Source organism: Dermacentor andersoni, chromosome 2, assembly GCF_023375885.2.
Source record: "Dermacentor andersoni chromosome 2, qqDerAnde1_hic_scaffold, whole genome shotgun sequence".
Classification (NCBI taxonomy): Eukaryota; Metazoa; Arthropoda; class Arachnida; order Ixodida; family Ixodidae; genus Dermacentor; species Dermacentor andersoni.
This window is the reverse complement of record NC_092815.1, coordinates 80396109-80418498: the sequence shown is the minus strand read 5'-3', so window position 1 is coordinate 80418498 and position 22390 is coordinate 80396109. Positions and strand designations below refer to the sequence as shown.

Here is a 22390-nt window from a genome sequence, read left to right as displayed (position 1 = left end):
AAACTTCATTTAGTGAATCTCCGTGTGATAACGCTGGATCACGAGCTCTATTTAGTTTTTATTTTCTAAGTAAGAAAAAAACTGAAAACTATGCATAATTAAAACTCGCCATATTTTTTCTCGGCAACGATTAATGCCCGCCTTCCATGGTCATTCATTTCAAGTTCATTGTTTGCTAAAAAAAAGAAAAAGTTTTGGTGATAAGTCACCTTGGGAGCAAAATATTTTGAAATCGTTACATTTTACTACATATTAAATAAATAAGGGTGACGCGTAGAATAACTTGCCTTACATGACTTTGTACGTGTTGTTCTACTGCCTTGAATATTTTCTGTTTAATGACAAAATAAGCGCGCTTTTGGCGTAGTGTTGAAGACCTTAACAAGTAACCCGCTTACGACGTTATCGTGCTCATCCTAATGCGCTTTTCGATCATAACACTAATATAGATATCACGTGCACCTCCTAGCAGTTAAATTCGCAATTCGCAAGATGAATAAGCAAGACAGAATTAACAGAACGCAGTCGGCCCTAGAGAAGGTATTCTCGGTAAAGTAGGTATTCAATATTCGCTGCCTTTGACAACAATTGCTGCAAAAAACTATCAATAAGACTGTCTCTAGACAACGCTGCAAGTCTAGCGTCGCACTCCTGGAGGCACTGCAAATCGGGGCAGAGATCGTTATATTCGTCCAAAGCTTCCGAGAAGCGTGTGTTTCACAAGCGCTTCAGTATTCGGCCGCACCTCAGCTCCTCTCACAGGTGCAGTGTCTTCAAGATTTATAACAATTCTGAATGATATATGCCTTAAAGAGAAAGTCTTAAGTGGCTCATACCCCCGATGGCCTTGAAAAAAGCGCGTCGTCCTGTCCAGTGGCACAAAAACTATCATCGTCAGCAATGTCCTATACCATCCCTAGGCAAGCAAAAAAAAAGATGGACTGGCTCATCCCTCTCGTAATGCAGACGCTGTAAAGTGAAGCGTACCGTACATACATTCATTGGAATCACGCATACAACGTACAGAAACGCGGCGTCTAGTAGAGTGGTACAAGAAAACCATGTGACCTTTTCAATGGCTCATACCTCCGTAAGGAAGTAAAAGATGCAATGGCTACAATCGCTCAGCAGGCTGCAAGCGCTTAATAAAGGGAAGCGAACAGTGCATACATTCATTGAAATCACTCGTGCAATACACAGAACAGCATATGTTTCAATCCCCTGCTGAGACGATGCAACGTAAAGCCTAAGAGAAACGTCGTTGGCTTGAGTGTGGCCCCACTATACGAGTAGCATACCACAATCAAGCGCGCACAAAGGCGGTGCTCTTCCGCTATACGAGCGCGCGAAGCCGCAGCCATGCGTCGAAAACGAGCGGAAGGAGCCGACCTGCGAAAGCAGCAACGCGACGATGCGAGACGGCGCATTACCAAATTTGCAGCAGGCTCTCGCCTTCACATGTTACCGGAACGCAACAAGCTGCCGAACATTTATGGCGACAGCATTTACATGGACACTCCAGGCGCACTTCTGCCGTAGGCGTCGCCGTGAGGTTCCGCATAAAGTCCAAGGGCGATAAAACTATTAGATAAAACCGTCGCCGCGCACCGTATGCTGTATGTGCGAGTGAAAGCGTGTGAAGGTGAGCCGGCGAACGTAGTTCAATCTTTTGTTCGCGAGCGAGGAACGCGGCCCGGATGCGTGCCCTCTCCTGTCGCGCGCGCGCGAGGCAGAAGGGTAAGGCGAGGAAGGAGGGCCGTTTTTCTCCAGCAGCTGCTAGGGCAACACCAACTCGTGTGTCTTGAAAGCGATCTGCGACGTGACCAAAGTGCGCGCCAGCGCGGGCTTCAAAGCGATTTGCGATGTTTGCAGAGTGCGCGTAGTGCCGGTAGCTTCGTGTGCGCTGTGCTTTCGACGTTTCGTTCGCGTGTAAGCGAGAAATGCATGAAGGTCGATTCGCTTGCTGCTGCCGCGATTCCTCCCTCCAGAATTTTTACAGCGAGTTTGCACGCTCATCGAGCGAGATGAGTTTATATGTACCGGTGCGCGCGTGACACAGTGCTTGTTAATTTAGTTAAAACACGTTGACGGGCTGGTTGGTTTGAATCCATGATAGAATGTGTAAGCGCGACTGAACAAGGACGCAGAAAGAAGCAGACACACAAAGACAGAGCTGTCTCTGTGTGTCTGTTTCTTCCTACGGCCTCGTTCAGTCACGCTTACACATTCCATCATTCTTAATTTAGTTAGTAAGCGAACTTTTACAAGTTTACAAGGCCGCTATAGGTACTATCGTTACTTCGTACAGTTATCCACTAATCTTCTATCGCAATCGCTGCTTCGCCTTTCGGGCGAAACTGCGAATTTTTTTTTCTATTAACCAATATGCTAGATTTTTTAGTCTCTCATAACACGTACTGATGCTTCAAACAGCATCCCTGTTAGCAACTTTCTTTTGTTTTTTTCGAAATAACCACTGTTGCAATGTTTTTTAGAGCCGACGCGCTGAAACAATGTGATTTTAAAGGGACACTAAAGGCAAAAACTAAGTTGTCATGGACTGTGTAAATACGATTCCACAAACCTCGCAACGCTTGTTTCGTGCCAAGAAGACTTTATTTAGCAGAAAATTGCATTGGAAGGGTCCCAATACCTTTTTCGCAATTCAAATCTCCCGCCTCCCAACCGGGCGAGTGGTGATGTTGCATACGCCATCACCACCCTTCGCTGCTGTCGGTGAGTAAAACGACGCCCGACAAACGGCGGTACCCAGCCAAGACAGAGCACTTTATTCGCCGCTGCAGCTGCTTTTTGGCCAAGTGGCGTGGACTGTTCGGGCGTCCGCTCTGCCGCTTGCAGAGAATTCTAGCGATACCAGGGCAGCACTACGCGATACCAAAACTACAGAAACGCGAAAGCGTGAGCGGCGCGGAGTCGAGCGAAAACGAAACATTTCTGCCAACCGCGTCGTTGTCAAGGGTAATTTCAATGAGTTCTTTCTTCTAGAAATGAAACAGAACTGGGAAAGTGACATGTTATATCGTCTTATAGTACAATACAAGGATGTGTTTTTGCAACGAATGGTTGAGTGTACCTGTGACAGAATTTAGCTCAGGGGTGCTTTCATCATCGGGCAAGTACATGAATGTCACGGGGGAGTATCTAATCGTGTCCTTCATTTACCACACTTTCTCGATTATTAAGGCTCTGTTCGCGATAATATTACGCCTTAGAGATTCGCAAGCACTAATATATGACTTTATCTTGACTTAATATATGCCTTTAGTGCCGTTTTAATACTGTGGGGCCGGGAAACATTCGGCAAGATTTTTGCAGCGAAGCTCTATATGGCAATGTTTTCGTGTTTTTTCTACGGGCATAGAAGATGTTCGCGTACAGCAAGAAATCGATATATATATATATATATATATATATATATATATATATATATATATCCCTCCAGCTACGTTCAAGCGGGACATTGAAACGTTTCTGACCGACGTGTTCGGTTGATCACTCATATCGACTCCATGTCCATCGTCATTGTTGACGATTTCAACATCGATCTGACCCGGCCGGACAGAAAATGCTTAGTGTCGTTTCTCCTGGATAGGTTCGGCATTCAATGCTATAGACATATCAATGAGCCAGCTACGCGTCGTCGATCACGTATAGAGTTGACGTTTGCTAAAAATCTATTCTAGCATCGTCGTTCCACCCAAGGCCGTATACCACAGTGACCATAAAGTGATGATCCCTATGGTAACAAAATAAAATAAAAGACGGTAGAATCAAGAAGTCACGTGTACGTGTCTTTATTCAATATATATAATAATCACCATATATTAAATCAATATAGTCATCACTATACAAAGCTTCGCTGGTCATCCACCTTCACAGAGAGGAATGACACTGGATTTTTTTTTTAAATACGTAAGCATTTTTTGGCGAGCTCCCCAGCCCTGTCACGCAAAAGTTCCATGCATTATGTCTGCACAAAAGGGCGTTATTTGAAAAGTTAAGATATTTAATCGTTATGGTAGTGTAAATGTAGAGTGGTAGCAGTTAAGTGATAAGGAACAATCTAAAACTAGAAAACATAAAAAGTGAACACCCATAGAGATGCATAGGGCTCCTTAGAAAATGCATAGGGAAACCTCTAGTAGGGGTGGGCCAAATGAAATACGGAAGTGGGCCAACTTGAATTGGGGGTGGGCCAACTTCAAATATGGACATGGGGCAAATTAAATTTGGGGTGGGCCAACTTGAAATTCGAATGTGGGCCAACTGAAATTTGGGGGTGAGCCAACCTAAAATTGGGGGTGGGCCAACTTTTAATTTTGAGGGTGGCCCAACTTAGATTTGGGAGTGGGCCCCGTTAAGTTTCGTGGTGGGCCAATTCGAAATTTCGGAGCGGGCCAACATAAATTTGGGGATGAACCAACTGTAAATTTGGGGATGTGTCAATTTAAATTTGGGCATAGGCAGAGTTGAAATTTGAGGGCCGGCCAACTTAAACTTTGGGGTGGGCCTGCTTGACATTTTAGGGTGGCCCAATGTCCAATTGAACGCTGCTGAGTGTCGTCCTTCGAGTTATGAGCGCCTCGCAATCAAGCAAGCGCGTTACCGTTGGGCCTTACCGAGGCGCAGTCGGAACGCAGGCAAGAGCTTGCGTGGACAATGAACGCGCGCATAGCACAGGCTTGCGTGAGCAACAGCGAGGGTGACATGGCATCGCGGCGATGCACTCTCCCCTAACGCAACGCCTCATGTGCTACTGCGGCTGCTGGTGTTCCCTTTCGACCGCTCTTCTCCGTCGAGGCACGCTCGTGCCCGGCGTTCATGCTCAATTGGTACGATTGCATTAAAGGGGTCGGATGCGCTGAGGAAATCTAACAGCTGTCCACTAAAGCATTCTCTGCTACCGGAAAGGCCATGGGTAGACCCGCATAAGCTAGGAAAGCAAGTAAGCAGAACTAAGCAATACGGAAGTCCAACCCGAGCCAAATAATGCTTGCGCATTAGTATACAGTTCTCAGAATTTCTGTGGCAGTTTTTTTTTTTTTTTTTTCTAGTAGAAGGGTCGAAAAAATTGGAAGTTTATAGTAAAAAAAAAAACATCAGCGTTAGCAATGTACCGCTGGAGCGAGCTCGAAAATTCACCTTTTTGTTTCATTCAACATAGCTGCGGATTACGGAATCCTGCAAAATGAAATTTTCGGCATAATTTACCCTTCTTCGTCGAAAAGCTCTATTGCATCATTATATTCGTGCACGTCCTTGTTCGTTATTTATTTTTCTCACTTTACCGTATCACTCACTCTGTATCCAAGAAACAGATTTAAGCCCTCTCTTGACAGTGCCCTGCGAACTTTTTTTTTCAAACAAACCTCATTTCTTCTTTTAAGCCAGACTCAATCTTCCGTACCTTCTTACCGACATAGTTAACACCGCTTTTCAGAACGTGGCGAAACCTTATCAATCTTCCCTGCTGAAAGTTGGCCGCATTTTCCGTGACGCTGCCCTTTTCTCGGAGGTTGTCGCTCCGGGCTCTATCTTTTACGTCATTCTTCTCATCTCTCCACGCACCCACAATTACGATATTTAAAAAAATTTGAATCTCTTGACCCGTATACCGATCCTAAGCTCCTGGGAGCTTAGGCCTCACCCCTCGTTGGCCCATAAAGCCGTAACAGTGCTCAGAGCCAACGGACTTTGCTGGCGTAGTATAGCCTTATGCAGGCGCTGGGTTTGAAATTGTACACGCCAAGCAACCGCATAAAAATTTGTACTTTTTAATAAAAAAGTGTTTGACATTTAGATATGTCACATACGTCTTCAAAGATATCTGATTGGAACAATGATGCAAAATTAGTTCATATTTGCAAAGGTCACTAGAGAATGGAGGTGGAACATCGATCACTCGAGTGAGGAAACAAACATTTATCTTGCCATTTACTGATGATCAACGATAGCGAGAAGGCAGACACATGCTTCGCAGGTGATGCTACGCGATATGCCAGCGTCGAGTGACCATCGTGTAAATGCTTAGAATGCGTAGGAACACATCTGTCGCTGTATTTGATTAGCGAGCATCAAAACTTGCACAACTCCTCAGTAAAATCTATTTTTGTTGTTGTTGCTGTTGTTGTTGTTGCACCTGTCCTGTTCTCGCTGCCGTTCAAATCCTCTCGCTTACTAGCACAAACGTTCGAGCAAGAAATATTGTGCTGAACGCTGTGGCGCCCATCAAGGTTCGGCAACAGCGCTGATCTCCCACGCTCGTATTTTCTTTCTCTCGCTCGCAGACAGCAACTTCGTGCTGGGCAATGCACAGGTGCCGGCGCTGTTCCCCATCGTGTACTGCTCAGACGGTTTCTGCGAGCTGACGGGCTACCCGCGGGCGCAGATCATGCAGAAGGGGTGCGCCTGCGCCTTCCTATACGGACCCGAGACCAAGGAGGAAGCGATACGCGAGATAGACGACGCCCTCGAGAACAAGACCGAGCTCAAACTCGAGGTCATCTTCTACAAGAAGAATGGTTCGTTATCGTTCTTCACCGTTCCTGAGGAGTGCAATTACTTGTCGGGCACGGCGGGTGTAAACCCGCATGACACGACGATGCTGCTGTCTTACTTGAACGTTCCCGTCAGCGTTCTGTTTTGTAGCAACTAGGCGGAGTAAGATTTCCAGCGTCCGGTTACCAGCGACTTCTAAGTCATGTGTTCCTGTATTTTTACAACGGTTGCCCAGTCGCGGCTAAAACTGGGAATGGGGTGTCACTTAGGGGTGATGCTCCACTTTCCGAAATGCTGTTCGCCCCTATAGCGGACGAATAAGAATGCATCAACCTTCAGGTCTTGCTACGGCTGCTCGTTAAGGTGCATGAAGGAAGGAAATCGACTAGCTCCATGCGAAATCACCATACAGCAGGAGCACAACAGTGCGAAAGTTGTGGCTCTGTAGCAAGAGCAGGTAAGTAACGCTTAGGATTGTCTGGAAATGTGGTTTGTCGTGGCAGGGAACTTCGCTCCCATGAATTTCGGTGCCACTGGACAGACATTGTGAATGTGCAGGAGGCAGTGGCTTGAGATGAAAATGTTTCACAGGCACAAGCACAGGCCGTAGTTGGAATCTCTGATTCATCACTAAATTTTTACAACTAGTAACATGTTTCAGCTATGGGTTTGCTCGAACTACCTACCGCGGCAGAAAATGGTGGGAGAACCTCTACTATAGCCAGAGAGGATGAGCAATCACAAAAGTCACACGCCTGTGTTTGTTCGTTTTTCGCTTGGTTATGGGGTATTGTAATGCGGTATAGTAGCTGAGGTGTGCTGTAAATTATAATGTAAAAGCCTGGAAGTTCAATGGCCAAGGAGGAGAGAGAAAACAAGGGTAGGAAAGGCAGGGAGGTCAAACAGAACAGCATCCGGTTTGCTACCCTGCACTGGGGGTGGGGGTAAGGGGGGGGGGGGGTAAAGGCCGAACATTTCACGATACGGATTATGATGACCTTAGTCATTGGCCAAGCATACTCGCAGCTACTAAATTTTCTTTTCTGTCTTTCTTTCTCTCTCTCTCTCTCTTGTGCCGCGAGGGTAGGGGGGGGGGGGGGGGAGGGCGCTAGAAGTGTAGGTTCAGGAGCTAAGTGGTGCGGCCACAGCAAAGTTCTCGGGTGAGAAAAAGTCATTTTGTGAATGCCACGTGAAGCGAACTTTAGGGTTACACTATTGCATAACAGATGGAAAAGGAAGAAGGCGGCAACATGTATATGACCATCTCATCGGCGAAGCCACTTCGTTCTCCTTCGCTAATTTAAGCATAGTGTGCGTTGTCTGATCAGCCAGAGACTACCGCATTCAGAGAGACCGGTGTGGTAGAACCTTGCACGATGTGGTAGTCCACTTACTCATGGTTTAGCGCACGCTGCCTACAGAACTAATAACCTAACACTTATGTCACGAGTGCAGTCGTTCAAAACTGCTTTCTCAAAATTCAATGCCTGATAGACGCAACGTCTGAGAAACCTCTAGATAACTAAATCTGCGAAAGTTAAGCGGGCATGAAGCACGAGTACGTGGAGTATTCGAAAATGAAGGGTCGCGGGAAGCACGAGACGAAGTGATTGACACAGGTCGAACACGGGAAGCCTCAACCTGGAGGCAACGCTGGGACCAAGGGAACCGATCTTTTTTAAAACAACGAAAACAAGTGGCCTTGTCCAAACGTTGGTTCCAGGCATAAACTTCACTTTTTGGAACACTGCAGCTTATATTGGGTGCTCAAAGGTCAAAATGTTACGTCCATCCCCTCATTTCCCCCATGAACTGTAGAACCTCGCCCTCATTTGTTATGACGCACCTTCCAACTTATTCCTGTGGTGGTTGACTCCCTCTGTCCCCCTTTGCAGGCAGCCCGTTCTGGTGCCTGCTGGATATCGTGCCCATCAAGAACGAGAAGCACGAAGTCGTCCTTTTCCTGGCATCGCACAAGGACATCACCAAGTCCAAGATGGCAGAGATCGAGACGGACGACGCGGACGAGACGGCCGAGCTCGGTAAGAGCGAGTTAAGCAGTTATATGATGGCATTAAAAGATTAGTGGGTCTAAGTGTCCCGAAGAAACACTTCCGCTGTGAGAGACACCGCCGCGAAGGGTTTCGAACTAATTGCCTGATTAAGCTTCCCCGATTAATGAACTCCAAACCAATGTCCGGTTCTTCGAATAATCCACCCGAAAAGGATGAACGGAGCTATACTCAACCGGTGACCTTTTTTTTAATCTCTGCAAAGTTACAAAAAATGAACCTTCGTCATTCGGCAAGATAACGCGTATGCTTTATCTCAAAATATATGGAATCACTATCGAAAGAACCTAATCATAATTGATGCATTTGTTGCGCAAGAGCTTTCGCTTACCAAGGTGCCATAATATCTCTTGAAGAAATAGATTGACAGGCATTTGAAGCTCTTTTTCTTTATTTGTTTTTAAAGGCCTGCAGCATGCCACGGATTTATTGGTTCATGTGTTAACTTGCAAAACCCGACACCATAGTTATGGGAGACACTGTAGTAAAGGGCTTCAGGTTAATGTTTACCACACGACGTCCTTTAACGTGTTTCCGATGCTCGGAACACGAGTGTTTTTGCTTTCTAGAACTTTCCCCCGATCCCGGTGCAATGTAGCCAATGGCGCTCAGCCTGGTTAAACTCCCAGCCTTTGACTCAACACTTCCCTCTGTCTCTCTCCCTTAAACATAAATCCACTGATTGTGTTTGTCAAGCACTATGTTCATACCTGTTGAGTTTTCTTGGCTTACCATATGCCCTCTTCTGCTCGTATCCACGACACAAGCGATCACTGTCTATAGAGCTTCACACCGATAGGTACTCGAAAGCAAACCCATTTCAGAACTCTAGTCACGCACAAAGGCCTGTCCAGACAGGTTGCACGTGCGACCTAGCGTTAAGCTTGACCACGGGGGCTCGTAAGGTCTTATAGTACCTGTAGGATATAGACATAGACAGAATATAGATCAAGCCCTACGTCCTGGCCTGGCCCTTGAGTCACGCTCGGATTCGTCCCCTGGGCCACATTGGCGTTTATTGGTACGCAATCACTGGATGACCTGGAAACCGTTCGAAGCGCTCCGCTGCTTTCCTTCCGTTCACACTCTAACCCTGCCCCTGTGAGCAGTTGCGACGGTTAACACTGCCGGGAGCAGGTCATGCCTCCGCGGACGTAAATATTCATGGACGCCTAGAAACGGATAGAAAGTGTGGTCCCTCAAATAGCACTTAGTGCGCCGCGTGCGGCCCGCGCAGCCGGTGGAAACGGTTGCCGCTGCTAGAGTGCCCTACCCTCTATCGCATTTTACCTCATCTGCGCTCTGAATCAGCATTTGCGCCCGACACTTGGCGCTGACACTTCACAAGGCGTTCTTTCTTGTTTACGGCGGAAGCGGCGATGCATTTCAATGCTCACGCACAGTTCTCAAATGACTTCAGGTTTTGGCCTGTGGAGCAGTCCGCTAAATTTAGTTGGCAACATAAATTAGAATATTTTAATAGCAAATGTACAATACCCTGCAGCTGGCACAATTTTTTTCTAAGCAGTTTAAACGCCGTTTGATAAATGAAATGTCCAACGAGAAAGAGAGAAAAAAGCAGGGGTGTTAATCAGATGCAAGTTTCCAGTTTGCTGCTCCGCACTTGGGTGGAAAAAAAAGAAGAGGAGGAAGAAAGAAATACACACGCGATAATAGGAAGCGCGATAGCCGTTGGATCGCAAAAGACACAAGTAGCGTTTTCATGGTTTTTTGATTGGAAGGTGAGTCATATCTATGTTGAAGGATTGTCTCTTCCGATATGCGGTCAACCGTCCAACTTGTTGAGCACAGCTGTGGGCGGTCACTTCTTCACGTAATAGAGAGAGCGAAGGATAAATGAAAGACAGGGAGGTTAAGCAGTACTGAGTCCAGTAGGCTACCCTGCGCTGGAGGAAGGGAAGTGAAAGATTATGAGGAGAGAAAGTCTACTGTTGATGTCGCCGACGTAGTGGAAATTCTCAGCTCTTTATCACAGACGGTCGCTCAGTCCATTTGATTTCAGGAATCGCGAGAAATATTGCGAGTGCAGGCACAGAATGCTTCACCGCAGTGGTTACATGCAGCGGTGTCGGTTACCCCTAAATGTGAAGAATAGGCATTGGTGACGCCTTACCGCAGTCTACATAAAATAGCCGCGTCTCTTCGGGGTGGTCCTGATAGCAACCATGAGGAGGATGAAAAGGTAGGGAGGTCAACCAGACGCACGCCCGGTTGCTACCCTACACAGGGGAAGGGGTTTAAGGAAAGAAAAGAAAGGAGAGGGAGGGAAGAAGGCATGATCGGTCTGAGTACATGCTGATGTCCATAACTTCTTGCCTATAATCGGTCAATGAGGCCAGTCGCTTTCATGAAATGTAGCAGTGCCCGCGTCGCTTTGTTCGCCTGCGATGCATGGGACCAGGTCCGAGAATCTTAGTCTCTGAAAATGGTCTGTTATCTAATGGGTTTAGCACCCTCTGAAGAACATCGCGTTCGTTGTCATAGAGATCACCAAAACACAACACGTGCTCAATCGTCTCTTCACAGTTGCATGAGTCACAGATCAGTGTGTCGGACATTCCAATAAGGCATGAGTAGGCTTTCGTAAAAGCCACCCCTAAACAGAGGCGGCACAGTAAAGTTACATCACTTCGGGAGAAGTTCGATGAAATCTGCAGCTTCAATGTAGGATCGAACCGGTGGAGACGGCAGTTGGAGAAAATCGGGGTGTTCCAAAAAGCTTCAGTCTTAGTTTGAGCAAGTAAACGAAGACCCCTCGCAGCGTCTGTCCTTGATGAGGGTATAGGAAGTGTCAGGGTTTCTTTATGGGCTGACCGGGCGGCATCGTCAGCAAGGTCATTTCCGACGATGCCACAGTGCCACGGAAGCCATTGGAAGATAATGTCATGCCCGCTTATGAGGTCTTGATGGAGAACCTCTCTGGTCTCAAACACCAGTTGGTCATGGGTCTTGAGTCATAAGGCTGACTGCAGACTCTGAAGGGCTGCCTTGGAGTCACAAAAAGCTACCCACTTTCGAGGTTTGGCTTCTGCGATGTAATTAACAGACGCACGTAGTGGCAAGTTCTGTTGCTGTAGAGGTCGTTATATAGGACACTCTGATAGTAAGCAAAGGCTTAACGTAGCGCACAGGGAATGAAGTACGTTATATCTGAAGGATTACCCATTTCAGTCAGATTGTGGGCGCTGGCGTGCGAACGTAGAATTTTTTCTTGCTTTTTTGCAACGTCCGTGATTGAAAATTCACTCCATCCGAACTGCGTAATAAAGTTACGTGCACAATCTCGATGTCCGAGCCGTGTTTCTTATATATCAGCACATCAAAAATTGCATGGTCGACCACGAAACAACATATTCTTTCTTGGCACATTGGGCTGCCAAAAGCGCGAGACCGTAAGCTTTCTGGGGTAACATACGTGCCGCTGCCATGGCTGGCATTTCTTGTTACTTTTATTTAAAATTTGAATGACCACCAGTTTGCGTGTGTTATTTGCTTGTGACTTTTTTCCTCGCTCGCTCTTTCTACCATACGCTGTGGACAAACGTTTTGCCAATTGCGAAAATCACGCAGATGCAAACGGCAACGTGGATCTGGACGGCTGCGTGCAGAGCAACAACTACCAGAGGCGACGGAGTCGGGCGGTCCTCTACCAACTCTCTGGTCACTACCGCCACGAGAAGAAGATGTCCAAGCTCAAGCTCAACAACGTGAGCGCGGTCCTCTTATTCCTAATATCGAAAAACACCTGCGGGCTCCGATGGCCTCAATCATTAAACAGTGTTAACCAGGCTTCCGCGAGTCTTGCTTTTGCGTGTAACCATCGTACCGAGATGCAAGAGGGTGGCACGGAAGTTATAAAAAAAACGACAAACAAATTTTTCGTGACCTTCTTATAAGACAAGGCACAATAAACGATATCTGCCGAAGCTGTTAATTGACCTGCGCAGACACCTCTTCAAAGCATACGTTTTAATCTTTAGGCGCTAACGTAGTCTTAATATAGCTGATTCAGCCTGATTTTAGACCTTAAGAGTGGAGCAAAAGAACGTTCCTACAATAATATTCAAGTTGAACAGGCACTTGCAAATTTTCACTACGAGCGCTTGGTCTACTGAATGGTTCTCGGCCTTCACGGCCACCCGATAATACATGTATATTATTATATTACGCTCGCATACAATAACAAAAGAAAACGAAGAGAAGGTAAAAGACAGGGCATTGACAGTGTCCCAAAGGAAAATCCCCTTTCAACCACTCCATAAGAAAACTCAGCAAACCAAAATGGAGAGCAGAAATCAAATCCCGTCGCGTCAGGCACAAAGTCGTGAGAAAAACTTACCTGTTCACCGTAGCCGAGAGAAATGTTATAACTCAGCGCGGTCTCGCACCAACACAGGATCTTACTTCACTGTCGATGGAAAAACTTTGGTAAGACAGGCTGACGAGACCTACTGATACGTTCATGAAAAATTCATCCTTTTCAAGTTGGCTATACTTATTGGGTCATTACCATTGCACCAATCCTCGATGAGTTAAAGGGGCCCAGCAAGTATTTGATAACATCGGAACACATCAATATTATTCAAATTTGCTCATTGTGCATATATACGCCTGCTGGAACGTTTTCGCGTGTCTCAGTTTCGTGTGGTTTTTTGTACGTTATTCATGTAATTCTATTAGAACCGACAGGAACTTCCTAAACATTCCGCAAGATTTCTATAAGTAGACAGCGCTTACGAAAACGAAAATAGAAAACATACGAAATGATTGTACGCCATTCAGAACGCTTCAGTAGGGACGCCTTCGAGCGACCAACTGTTACTCGCTGCCTCACTATGCGTGTAAGTGCTCAAGCGCTCTGCGCACTTAAATTTGGTTGCGCACGACTACTGATTTTGATGCTGTTGCGCTTGAAGTACGCGCTGTTTACGACTGTCTGACGTTTCCTTCTTCTATTTTTCTTTCTTTTATTATTCTGTCCTTTCTTGTAACCTTGTCCGCTGCTCCCGAGTATTCCGCCAATCGCTTTCGTCTTAGCCCACTGACATTTAAACGAGCACGCCGAACTTGCAGCCCATCAACGTAACGAATTCGGTGGGTGTGAGAAAGGACCAGACCCTTTCAGGCAGAACGAATCAAGGTGATGACGAAACAAGAGATCGCTGAAGGATAGATCACTCGCGCGGTGCGCTGAACTCGGGACCATTAAACCTTGCGTGTTCTCCCGCAGGCTACCTTGGATTTGCGCTGTAGGCTAACAACGTGGGCTTTAGTAAGATACCCGTGGCTTCGACGCCAAAGGTCATTGGTATGACGCGCCTCTCTTGTGGCAAGCCGCGAATATTGCGCTTGTGACAGGAATAAGGCAACCGCATTATTACTAAAAAGGGGGAGGGGGCAACGCCCTTGTATATAGTTCAGCCCAAAAGTCTGTGATACTCGCGCATAAAAGCTTTGGCGGCAAGGAAGCTTAGGGTAATTGGGTGCCAGACAGCTTCACTGGCAGTCAAGGAGGTGGGTAAGCCATCTGCTGGCGCGTAGAAGCTGAATTTCGTCACTCGCCCCACCGTCAACCTTGCTTTTGTCAGGGACCTTCGATTTAATGACAAGGCCCGCCGCATGCGATAATAACCTACATGTATTCATCAACTGCACGGGCGTTAGGGTCACAAAGCCGCATATTGATTAGCGTGTCATTGGTCCCGCGCACGAACCTCTTAGCGTCTTCGAGAACGTTGGACGGCAATAGAAGTGAAAGCTGTTCACGCTGTGAAATACTTTGTGACTTATGCACGCTTCGCATTTGAAGCCGTTCTTTTTCTTTTTTCATTTTGTTGCACTCATCAATTGCGCTCTTGAGATGACTCAAAATACGTGGGAACGATTATAATACATTGATTGATTGATTGATTGATTGATTGATTGATTGATTGATTGATTGATTGATTGATTGATTGATTGATTGATTGATTGATTGATTGATTGATTGATTGATTGATTGATTGATTGATTGATTGATTGATTGATTGATTGATTGATTGATTGATTTGACTGTGAGCGACACCATATAGCTCGCAGCTCCGGACCAATTTTGTCAATGTGTCTCTAAAGTTCGCCTAAATCTAAGTACATGAGGGTTTCCGTAATCTACCGCCATCATAATGCGACCACCGCGGTGGGAAATCTTACCTTTTATTCAGCAGGAAAATGTATTAGCCACTAACCCACTGCGCAATAGGTCGTTTCTCGAAGAGCTCGCTCGAGGAGGGCGCAACAACGACGTTTGGGTTCAGCTTCATTTTAACGGTCAAAACGCTGCAAAGGAAACGCGAAAGACACGCATCAAAATAGATGACATCATGTGCTTTCGCCTGTGCTTCACTTACGTTGTTCAGTTTAAATTAGACTGAGCGGGATCATCATGGTACTTGGGTGTGGAATAGAAAGGCTTTTACTCTGACACAGGGTTCCATGTAACTGAAATGAGTGAAGTGATGCGTGAACCCGTGAAAAACCTGGAACTATTGCCCCTTTACATGTCCATCGCAGCCGTAGAAAGCAACTCTTGCCAAGGCTGTCGGTAGTTTAGAATTCTCTTGTAAAGATATTCAGCGCCATCCAAGGGTCATCAGAATAAAAAGACAACGAAGGTAAAACGGCAGACGTGACAGCCTGCTCAGTACGACACTTGCGACACGCGGAGCTGGTGATATGGTCGTGCCCCAGCATTTTGATATGTCTCGTCGAGTTCCTCTTTTCTAAACTCTGTTGAATTGCTTTCTATGGTGTTATCGTAATAACCCTTTACGTCGTGAAATGATGCTTCTTTCTTAGCGTCAGAAACAAAAAATAAAAGAACTTCAAAGAATGAACGTACAGCAAGCTGTCTCTGTTAGCCCTTTGCTGTCCGATTTTTCGGACATTTTTCCGTGACTGCAGATCTGAAACGGCATTAATCAAAGCCACCACTGCCACCATGTTGATTATCTCACCGCCTCGCTCGAACCGGCACTCCCGCACGCATATCCGCCGGCAGTTGCAGACCGCCACCTGCAACAAAAAGTGTACAAATCATGTAGTTAGCATTTCTGACACGCACATTACTGGGAATAGTTACGTCGTTTTCTTTCTTGATGTCGGATATTTCCTGCAAAACATTATGATTCCTACTGGAATCATTGGCCTAGGAAGGGTTAAAGAAATCCCGTATTCCTTTCTTCGTGTTTTCTGTTTGTTTTCTTCATCAGGTTTTGATGGGATCTTATTTTACTTTACTTGGGTGTTCGAGCTTTCTCGAGGAAGTGTTTCAGCAAGATACAAGCCTTAACATAGCTAATGCCACTTCCCACTTTTTTCTCAGCCCTGCATTTCGCATAGTTTGACTAAACCCCTGTGTACGTTGTGGAATCATATTTTCAAAAAGACAAAGAGAAGAGGCGCTCCTTTTTTTTTTTTTCAGTGCATATTGCACAGAAGAACGTCCACTACTATTGAACTGCTACGAGCAATATATACAACAGAATAAATATCGCGAATCCTATATGTGCCATAAGCATTGCTAAATATCTCTTGCCACCGCGTGCAAAGAACGCGACATCATGCACAACTCTCAACACAAGTTAAAGTAATGTCGTTTCTCATGCGTGGCTTACCCTTTGAGTTATAAGTTTTTTCAAGGAAATAAAAAATGGCATGCAACCAGATCGCCTTGCTTCACTGATCTGCGGCAAATCGGGGGATCAAAAGCGCGACGCACACTTAGGCGGTCGCCGGTTTCTTCGGGTCTGCTTTCTTGTCTCTTCGTTCGCACGTTAAGTAAAGAAACTCTTAATAAACCCTTCTACGAAATCTCCCTTCGCCTGCAATAATATTTGTTTTCCGCTGCGTCGCAGCTTAAGTCGCGCCGTAAGCAACCTTCCTGCTACGTTCAGTGACCTCAGTCAATTCAGCCTTTCATTCTCACGCGAAGGATCGAGGTGCCGTTTATTACAAGGGCGATGACACGTAGCACTGCTCGTGCGGAATTGTAACACCTCTGCAATACGTTTCCCGCAGCGGCTTATGCGATCGAGGGTTTCAATCGGCTTTCACCGACCAAGAAGCGCTTTCATTCAAGTTCCTTCTTTTTTTCGACGCTGTCGAGAATGATCCATCGCTCGGAAAGTTACTGCCTCTCTCCAACTTCTTTATTTGATACTTCTTATATTTTTACCACGTTCGGTATTGCGTACTTCTAGTGAAACAAAATAAAAGCGTAAAATTAGAAATTGTCGCTTGCCCGAATGTACAAAGGAAACCAATACGACCCGCCCTGGTAGCTTAGTGACTGTGACGCTGCGCTTTTGAGTTCGAGGCCATGGCTCTGATCCCGGCCGTGGCGACCACATCCCTAGGGGTCCGAGATGCTCGTGTACTTAGATTTAGGGGCCCGATAAAAAAAAAAAAACACGTGATCAGAAGTGTTCTGGATTCCCCCAGCACGGCTTGCCACATGATCAGATCAGTTTCGGCACGTAAAACTCTAGAATTTACCTTAATTTTTTGTTTGAAATCCATACAGTTTACTCATGCAAATCTTCGTATCCGAAGCAAAAGCTTGTTGTAGTCCAGAGTGTGAAAGTGCCCAGCACCCCCGCCTTTCCAGGACAGTAGCTCTACCTAAGAAGCCAACCAGGATGCTAGCGGATAATACGGCGAGAACGAGTTAACCGACAACTCGAAGTGCACAAACAATGATAAGCAAATAAGCTGTAGGGAAATCTGCAACGTTGGCGAAGTCATCGGTTCGCTTTGCGTAGCTATGTGTTGTGCCCTCGGGTGGATGGCAGTTTTTCCTTTCATGAAACTTCCTTCACCTTGCGGATTTCAGCACAATTGCTTTACGTACAAAATAGAACCAAAACTAGAAATAACCTCGAATATCAATACTTCCTTTACGCGCCATGTGAGCACTTGTGCACGCCAAGGTCATCGAAAACAAAAACGCGGATGAAAAGAATAATATTTAAGACGTGTCGCATGTATTGCGAAACACTTTTGATTGGACCTGTGCTGCAAGTTTCAATAATATATGTAAAAAAAGGTTAAGTAAGACGAGTTGGCTTCTTTACCGTTTGCTATCTGTTGACGGTGTCAGTATGTCATCATGTAGTGGATACGCTTCTTTTTTGTTGCTTATCGCAATATATTACATAAGGCATATTCTTTAAGAAGCTGGATAGGTGTTTTCTCGCTAGACATGAAAGAGTTTATGTTCTCTTATCCGACGTTACTGCACAGTATTCTCGCACAGAGTCCATATTCTATACACTCGACAAAACACAGTGAAGAACTGCACATTCTTAATCCGTTCAGCGGCTGTATGTCTTTCATGATTCTGAGAACGCAAGAAATAGGGTGAAACTGCATTTGGCGACGCACCGAATTCATTGGGTCGCGGAGGGGATACGATATACAGAGGAAGAACGTGGGCGTTGTAAAGGCGGGTCCATTCATAATAGAAGAAGGAGACTTCGGCGTAGGCGGCCCGACGACGCCAGCGCTTCAAGTGACGCGTCAGCTTTTATATTTAGTTCCCAATTCCATGCCTCTGCTAAGTGGCACGTGCGCTGTTCCCATCTTGTTTTTTTATCCTAAGCTTGAGTGTGGAGCGGACGATGTTGCTTAAAGGATGTGCTACAATTGCATCGTCAACGGAAATAGTTCCTGATGTATCCAAGTCGCACGCGCGTCTTGAGTTCCATTATATGTTTCGTTTCTGCGTTTGCGGTTGTTCTGCTTGTTTTCCACTTTAGTTTTCAGTGCGGAGCCATGCCGTTGTAAGCACTTCGTGTGCTGTGTTTTTAGTGGCAATCAAATTGATTTAGTTTGGCCTTTGCAGAAACAGCAAGTGGGAGTGGAATCATCGAGAACTGCCAAGTTTTAAGGAATCAGTGAGTGGGAGTGCGTCGGTCGCGACCAAGGCGCGTAATTATGCGAAAGACCAATTTAAACAAAGGTTAAAGGAATAGAAATGTTCTCTACTTGCAATATTCTACTCACGCGGTCGTTTTCCTGGTATTTCCTCGACCTCGCTTTCGCTAACATGCTTCGCACTACGATTATGTATAGTAATCGGTTGCTTGCCAAAGTCTTAAACAGTTTCAGTGCTCACATCTAAATTTTACCAGTTATCTGTAGAACCAATTCGTCAGGACGAATCCCGAATTACTTACCATAAGACTAATCCTATTATTGTCCTTCTCGAAATTTTTAGCCTGAGCTCGTGCCCCTGATTTTCTCTGTAAAGTACGCCACCTTTCGACGCTCAAAAAACGACGTTTACTCGCCCTCTCCATTAAAGCACCAAGTAGAACCTTTTGTAGAGTTCTTATGGTGCCGCAACGAATGATTACCGGGTTTGAGCAGTACCATATTCTATACGTTCGTAATAATCGACCAGTATTTACAGACATTTCAGCAGGCCACGCATGAGAGTTTTATGCCGTGCGCATATTTTAATACAAACCTTAAAAGCCATGGTGTTGCGGCTCGAGGCCTGTGGCGTTTGGGCCGTGAATCCACCAAGCCCATTTATGAGTGCCTCCGGTAGTAGGAATGAAGGAAAAATGGTTTATTTTGCATTATTTACACGGGCTCTAAATATGGAAGCCCACTCTATGTCGGAGCATATTAAACGTCTGAGTTCAAAACGGAACGCGTCAGCACCACTCCGAGTGCACCAAAGGTCTCCACTTTTGATCCCATCTTCTTCCCAGGAGACTAGACGAGGGAACCTGGTGACTGCATCTTGGCCAATCAGAATCGTCGAACTGGTCGCCGTACCCCTCCCACGATGTCGCACCGTTTCGCTTCCTATGTTGCACCTTAGCCCGCGGATGTGGCGCAAGTGTGTAGCAATCTGCGAATTACAAGTCGATGCTGTTCCCACGGTAACCTTCGAAGTTGACCCCTTTCATCAATTTGTTCAGCTCGTCAGGGTCAGGTTGAGGTAGAGTGATCTGCGCGGTAATGGCCGCTTCTACAGAGGGCGGCGGATGTTGTCGCCCTTCGTTAGCGCGTCAGTCTATTTTGGGCCCCGGTGTCGTCTGGGCGCGCGCTGATGAGAGGATTGCCTCGTGGAAGACGTCTAAGAAATGCTCATTGCCGTATTAAGACGTAACAGTGCCCATGCCTCGAATTTCAGGTTCCGATATCACGGATATCTTGGTGTACACAGTGTCCTGGTACACAAATCATCACAATCAATGACAGTCGCACAGTCCATGTTAACAGTGAGATTAGCTTAAAAAAAGATTATGAAAACTCAAGAGCACTGCACAGGCGCAATTGCATAGAGCGTTTATTGAATCCTAGTACGTAATGCGCGACACCCTACTTGGCCTTTTTGTAAGCGCGTGCAATGTTTTCCCAGCTCACTCTTCAGGCAACTACGCCAAGCCAAGCTCCTGCGTTCCTGACAGCTAGACTTGGGCGTACCTTTTAAATTAAGTCCTCGTTGTAGTGCGCAGAGGCGAGTGCTGTGCAACAGCTTTGATAGAATAGATAGCTTCCCTCTATCACAACAGGAGTCAACCAGTGCTGTGATGCTGGCTTGATGGTATGGCATCTTGGAGTACGATTGTAGTGCATATACGCGAGGACGCAAAAAAGCGCACGAAATTCACATTCGTGCTGCAATCGCGCAACAATGGTACTCCATGACGCGGCATCTTGGGCCATTTATCTCGAAGGACATCCACGCCTAAGGTCTAGAATACGTTGTTTCAGTTCCCTCAAATCCACGGACCTGCATTAGTATGTTTTGACAATACTGCTTGTTATGCCTTAGGATTGCGTGCGCTTTCTCAGTTCGGTTTGTTTCTCTTTCGTTCCTCTTCTGTCTCCTTTCTCCCTTGCCCGTGTAAAACAGCCAACCCTAACTGCCTGGGGCTAATCTCCCTGCTTCTCAATGACTCCTTTCTCTTTCTCTCTCTCTCTCTGTCCGACGTAATATCTTGTAAGAACGTGTTTTGAAATATTCTACGCGTACCTTTTGTTATTGCGCATTACACGAGTAGCGATTACGAAGAGGCCTGTGTCAAAAATACTCTACAAAAATATGCCAGGGTATGGCTAGCTCATAGTCAACAGAGTTTCTTCATGACTTTCGATGGTTGGCTTTTCTCTGTCGCTTTCGTGCAGAACCTGTTGCACTCGACGGCGCTGCCCGAATACAAGACGGCGGCCATCAAGAAGTCCCGCTTCATCCTCTCCCACTACGGCGCCTTCAAGACCTGCTGGGATTGGCTCATCCTAGTCGCCACGGTCTACGTCGCCGTCGTCGTGCCTTACAGTGCCTGCTTCGGCGAGATGCAGGTACGTCGTCTGCAAGTTCAGTTAGCACCACGAGACAACTAAAGTCCAATGTTCGGTGCCTTTAACTGAGTAATGCAGATTTGGCATTGCTGTGACTAAATGGCAGCCGATTATAAAGGCAGCGAAATCGCAAAGAGCCTGTCCAGTTGCCTTCACATCGTGGGACACCGTGTGCGACATGCGGTAAAAATTCTCCTGGATTCTTCTTTCGCGGACCAGGTCACGGTCCATATGGCACTAGAAGAGCCAGTCAAGTCACAGACACTGCTTTGGTGCGATGCCCGTCGAAGGTGCTCAAAACATGGCAGTCGTAACGCACCAGTTCAAGAGCATAAATCGGCCAAAGCTCTAAAACTCAACTTTCGACTATTCTGAGCATTGAAATAGCAAGTGAATTCGCCGGAGCACAGACAAGCGTCACGAAGTATTTAGAGGGTATGTACCTGGTCATGTTAAATTTCTAGCTAAGGCTACGCACATTTTAAATAAAGCAGTGTACGCACAGATGAAGTATCCTGTTGCGCCCACATAAACATGTATGCAAACTTCGTGACGTGTAGTCATCTTAAAGTTCTTACGCTGAAACTGTTGTCAAGAGACAGGGGCCGAATTCATAGAGCTTCCCATTCATAAGTGCTGTTTGTCATTGGTCGGCTGCCTGTGCTAATAATACGTATGTCCGTCTCTCACATACTTGTTCGAGATTGGCTAGATCCGCTCTTGGGGAAATTTCTGGCGTAACAACGTTTTGTGAATGCGGATCCACATGCCACCCAATCATTTGGCTGAGCAGATCTGTGAAGGCTGCCGACCAATGGCAAACAGCACATACGATGAAAAGCTTCATGAAAACGGGCCCAGATAACCAAATACATTCTGTGAAAATCCTAAGCGTGAAAGCGTAGGTTCGTGACGGGAAACTATGTCATCTACCGAAATGCACCATGCGAAGCTGCATGGCTGCATCGGGGCCGCATTCGAGAGGGTCGTAACTTTCTCTTTCGTGACCGTTGTTTAGGTCAGTGTCTCGAGAAAAAGCCGCACGTGTACTTCACCGTGTACCCCGTTTGAGCCCCAGCGTACAGCAACGCTCCGGCCTCGCCTTTTTTTTCTCGCAGAGCCACACCGTGCAACAGCAGCAGCGGCGGATGGCTCTGATGGCGGCGGGCCTGAACGAGAGCTCGCTGCTCGAGCTGGTCGCGAACTTGAACGGCAGCATCGGGGCGGCCGCGGGTAATGGCGGCGGTGTCCCGGCGGGGAGTGCGCTGCCGCCGCCAGCCGCGGAGCCGCAGCTGGACGGCAACAGGACAATCATCTCCGACGTCATCGTCGAGGCCATGTTCATCATCGGTACGCCAGGCTGTGCATGCATGTAGCCACGTATTTTGTTTGTCGGTTTTGTTTGCCTGTTTGCTTTCTAC

The 22390-nt window shown here is 46.5% G+C and overlaps 1 protein-coding gene across 2 annotated transcripts in view; it reads left to right on the top strand.

The window, feature by feature from the left end:
* The window catches only part of Elk (Eag-like K[+] channel), a 376639-nt gene that overhangs the window by 308836 nt on the left and 45413 nt on the right, over positions 1–22390 (top strand). For both annotated transcript variants that reach the window (XM_055076908.2, XM_055076909.1), the window contains 5 exons: positions 6309–6542; positions 8415–8561; positions 12183–12319; positions 20796–20969; positions 22088–22319. In XM_055076908.2, the coding sequence (XP_054932883.1) occupies positions 6309–6542; positions 8415–8561; positions 12183–12319; positions 20796–20969; positions 22088–22319 (924 nt within the window). The remainder of the gene's footprint in view (positions 1–6308; positions 6543–8414; positions 8562–12182; positions 12320–20795; positions 20970–22087; positions 22320–22390) is intronic.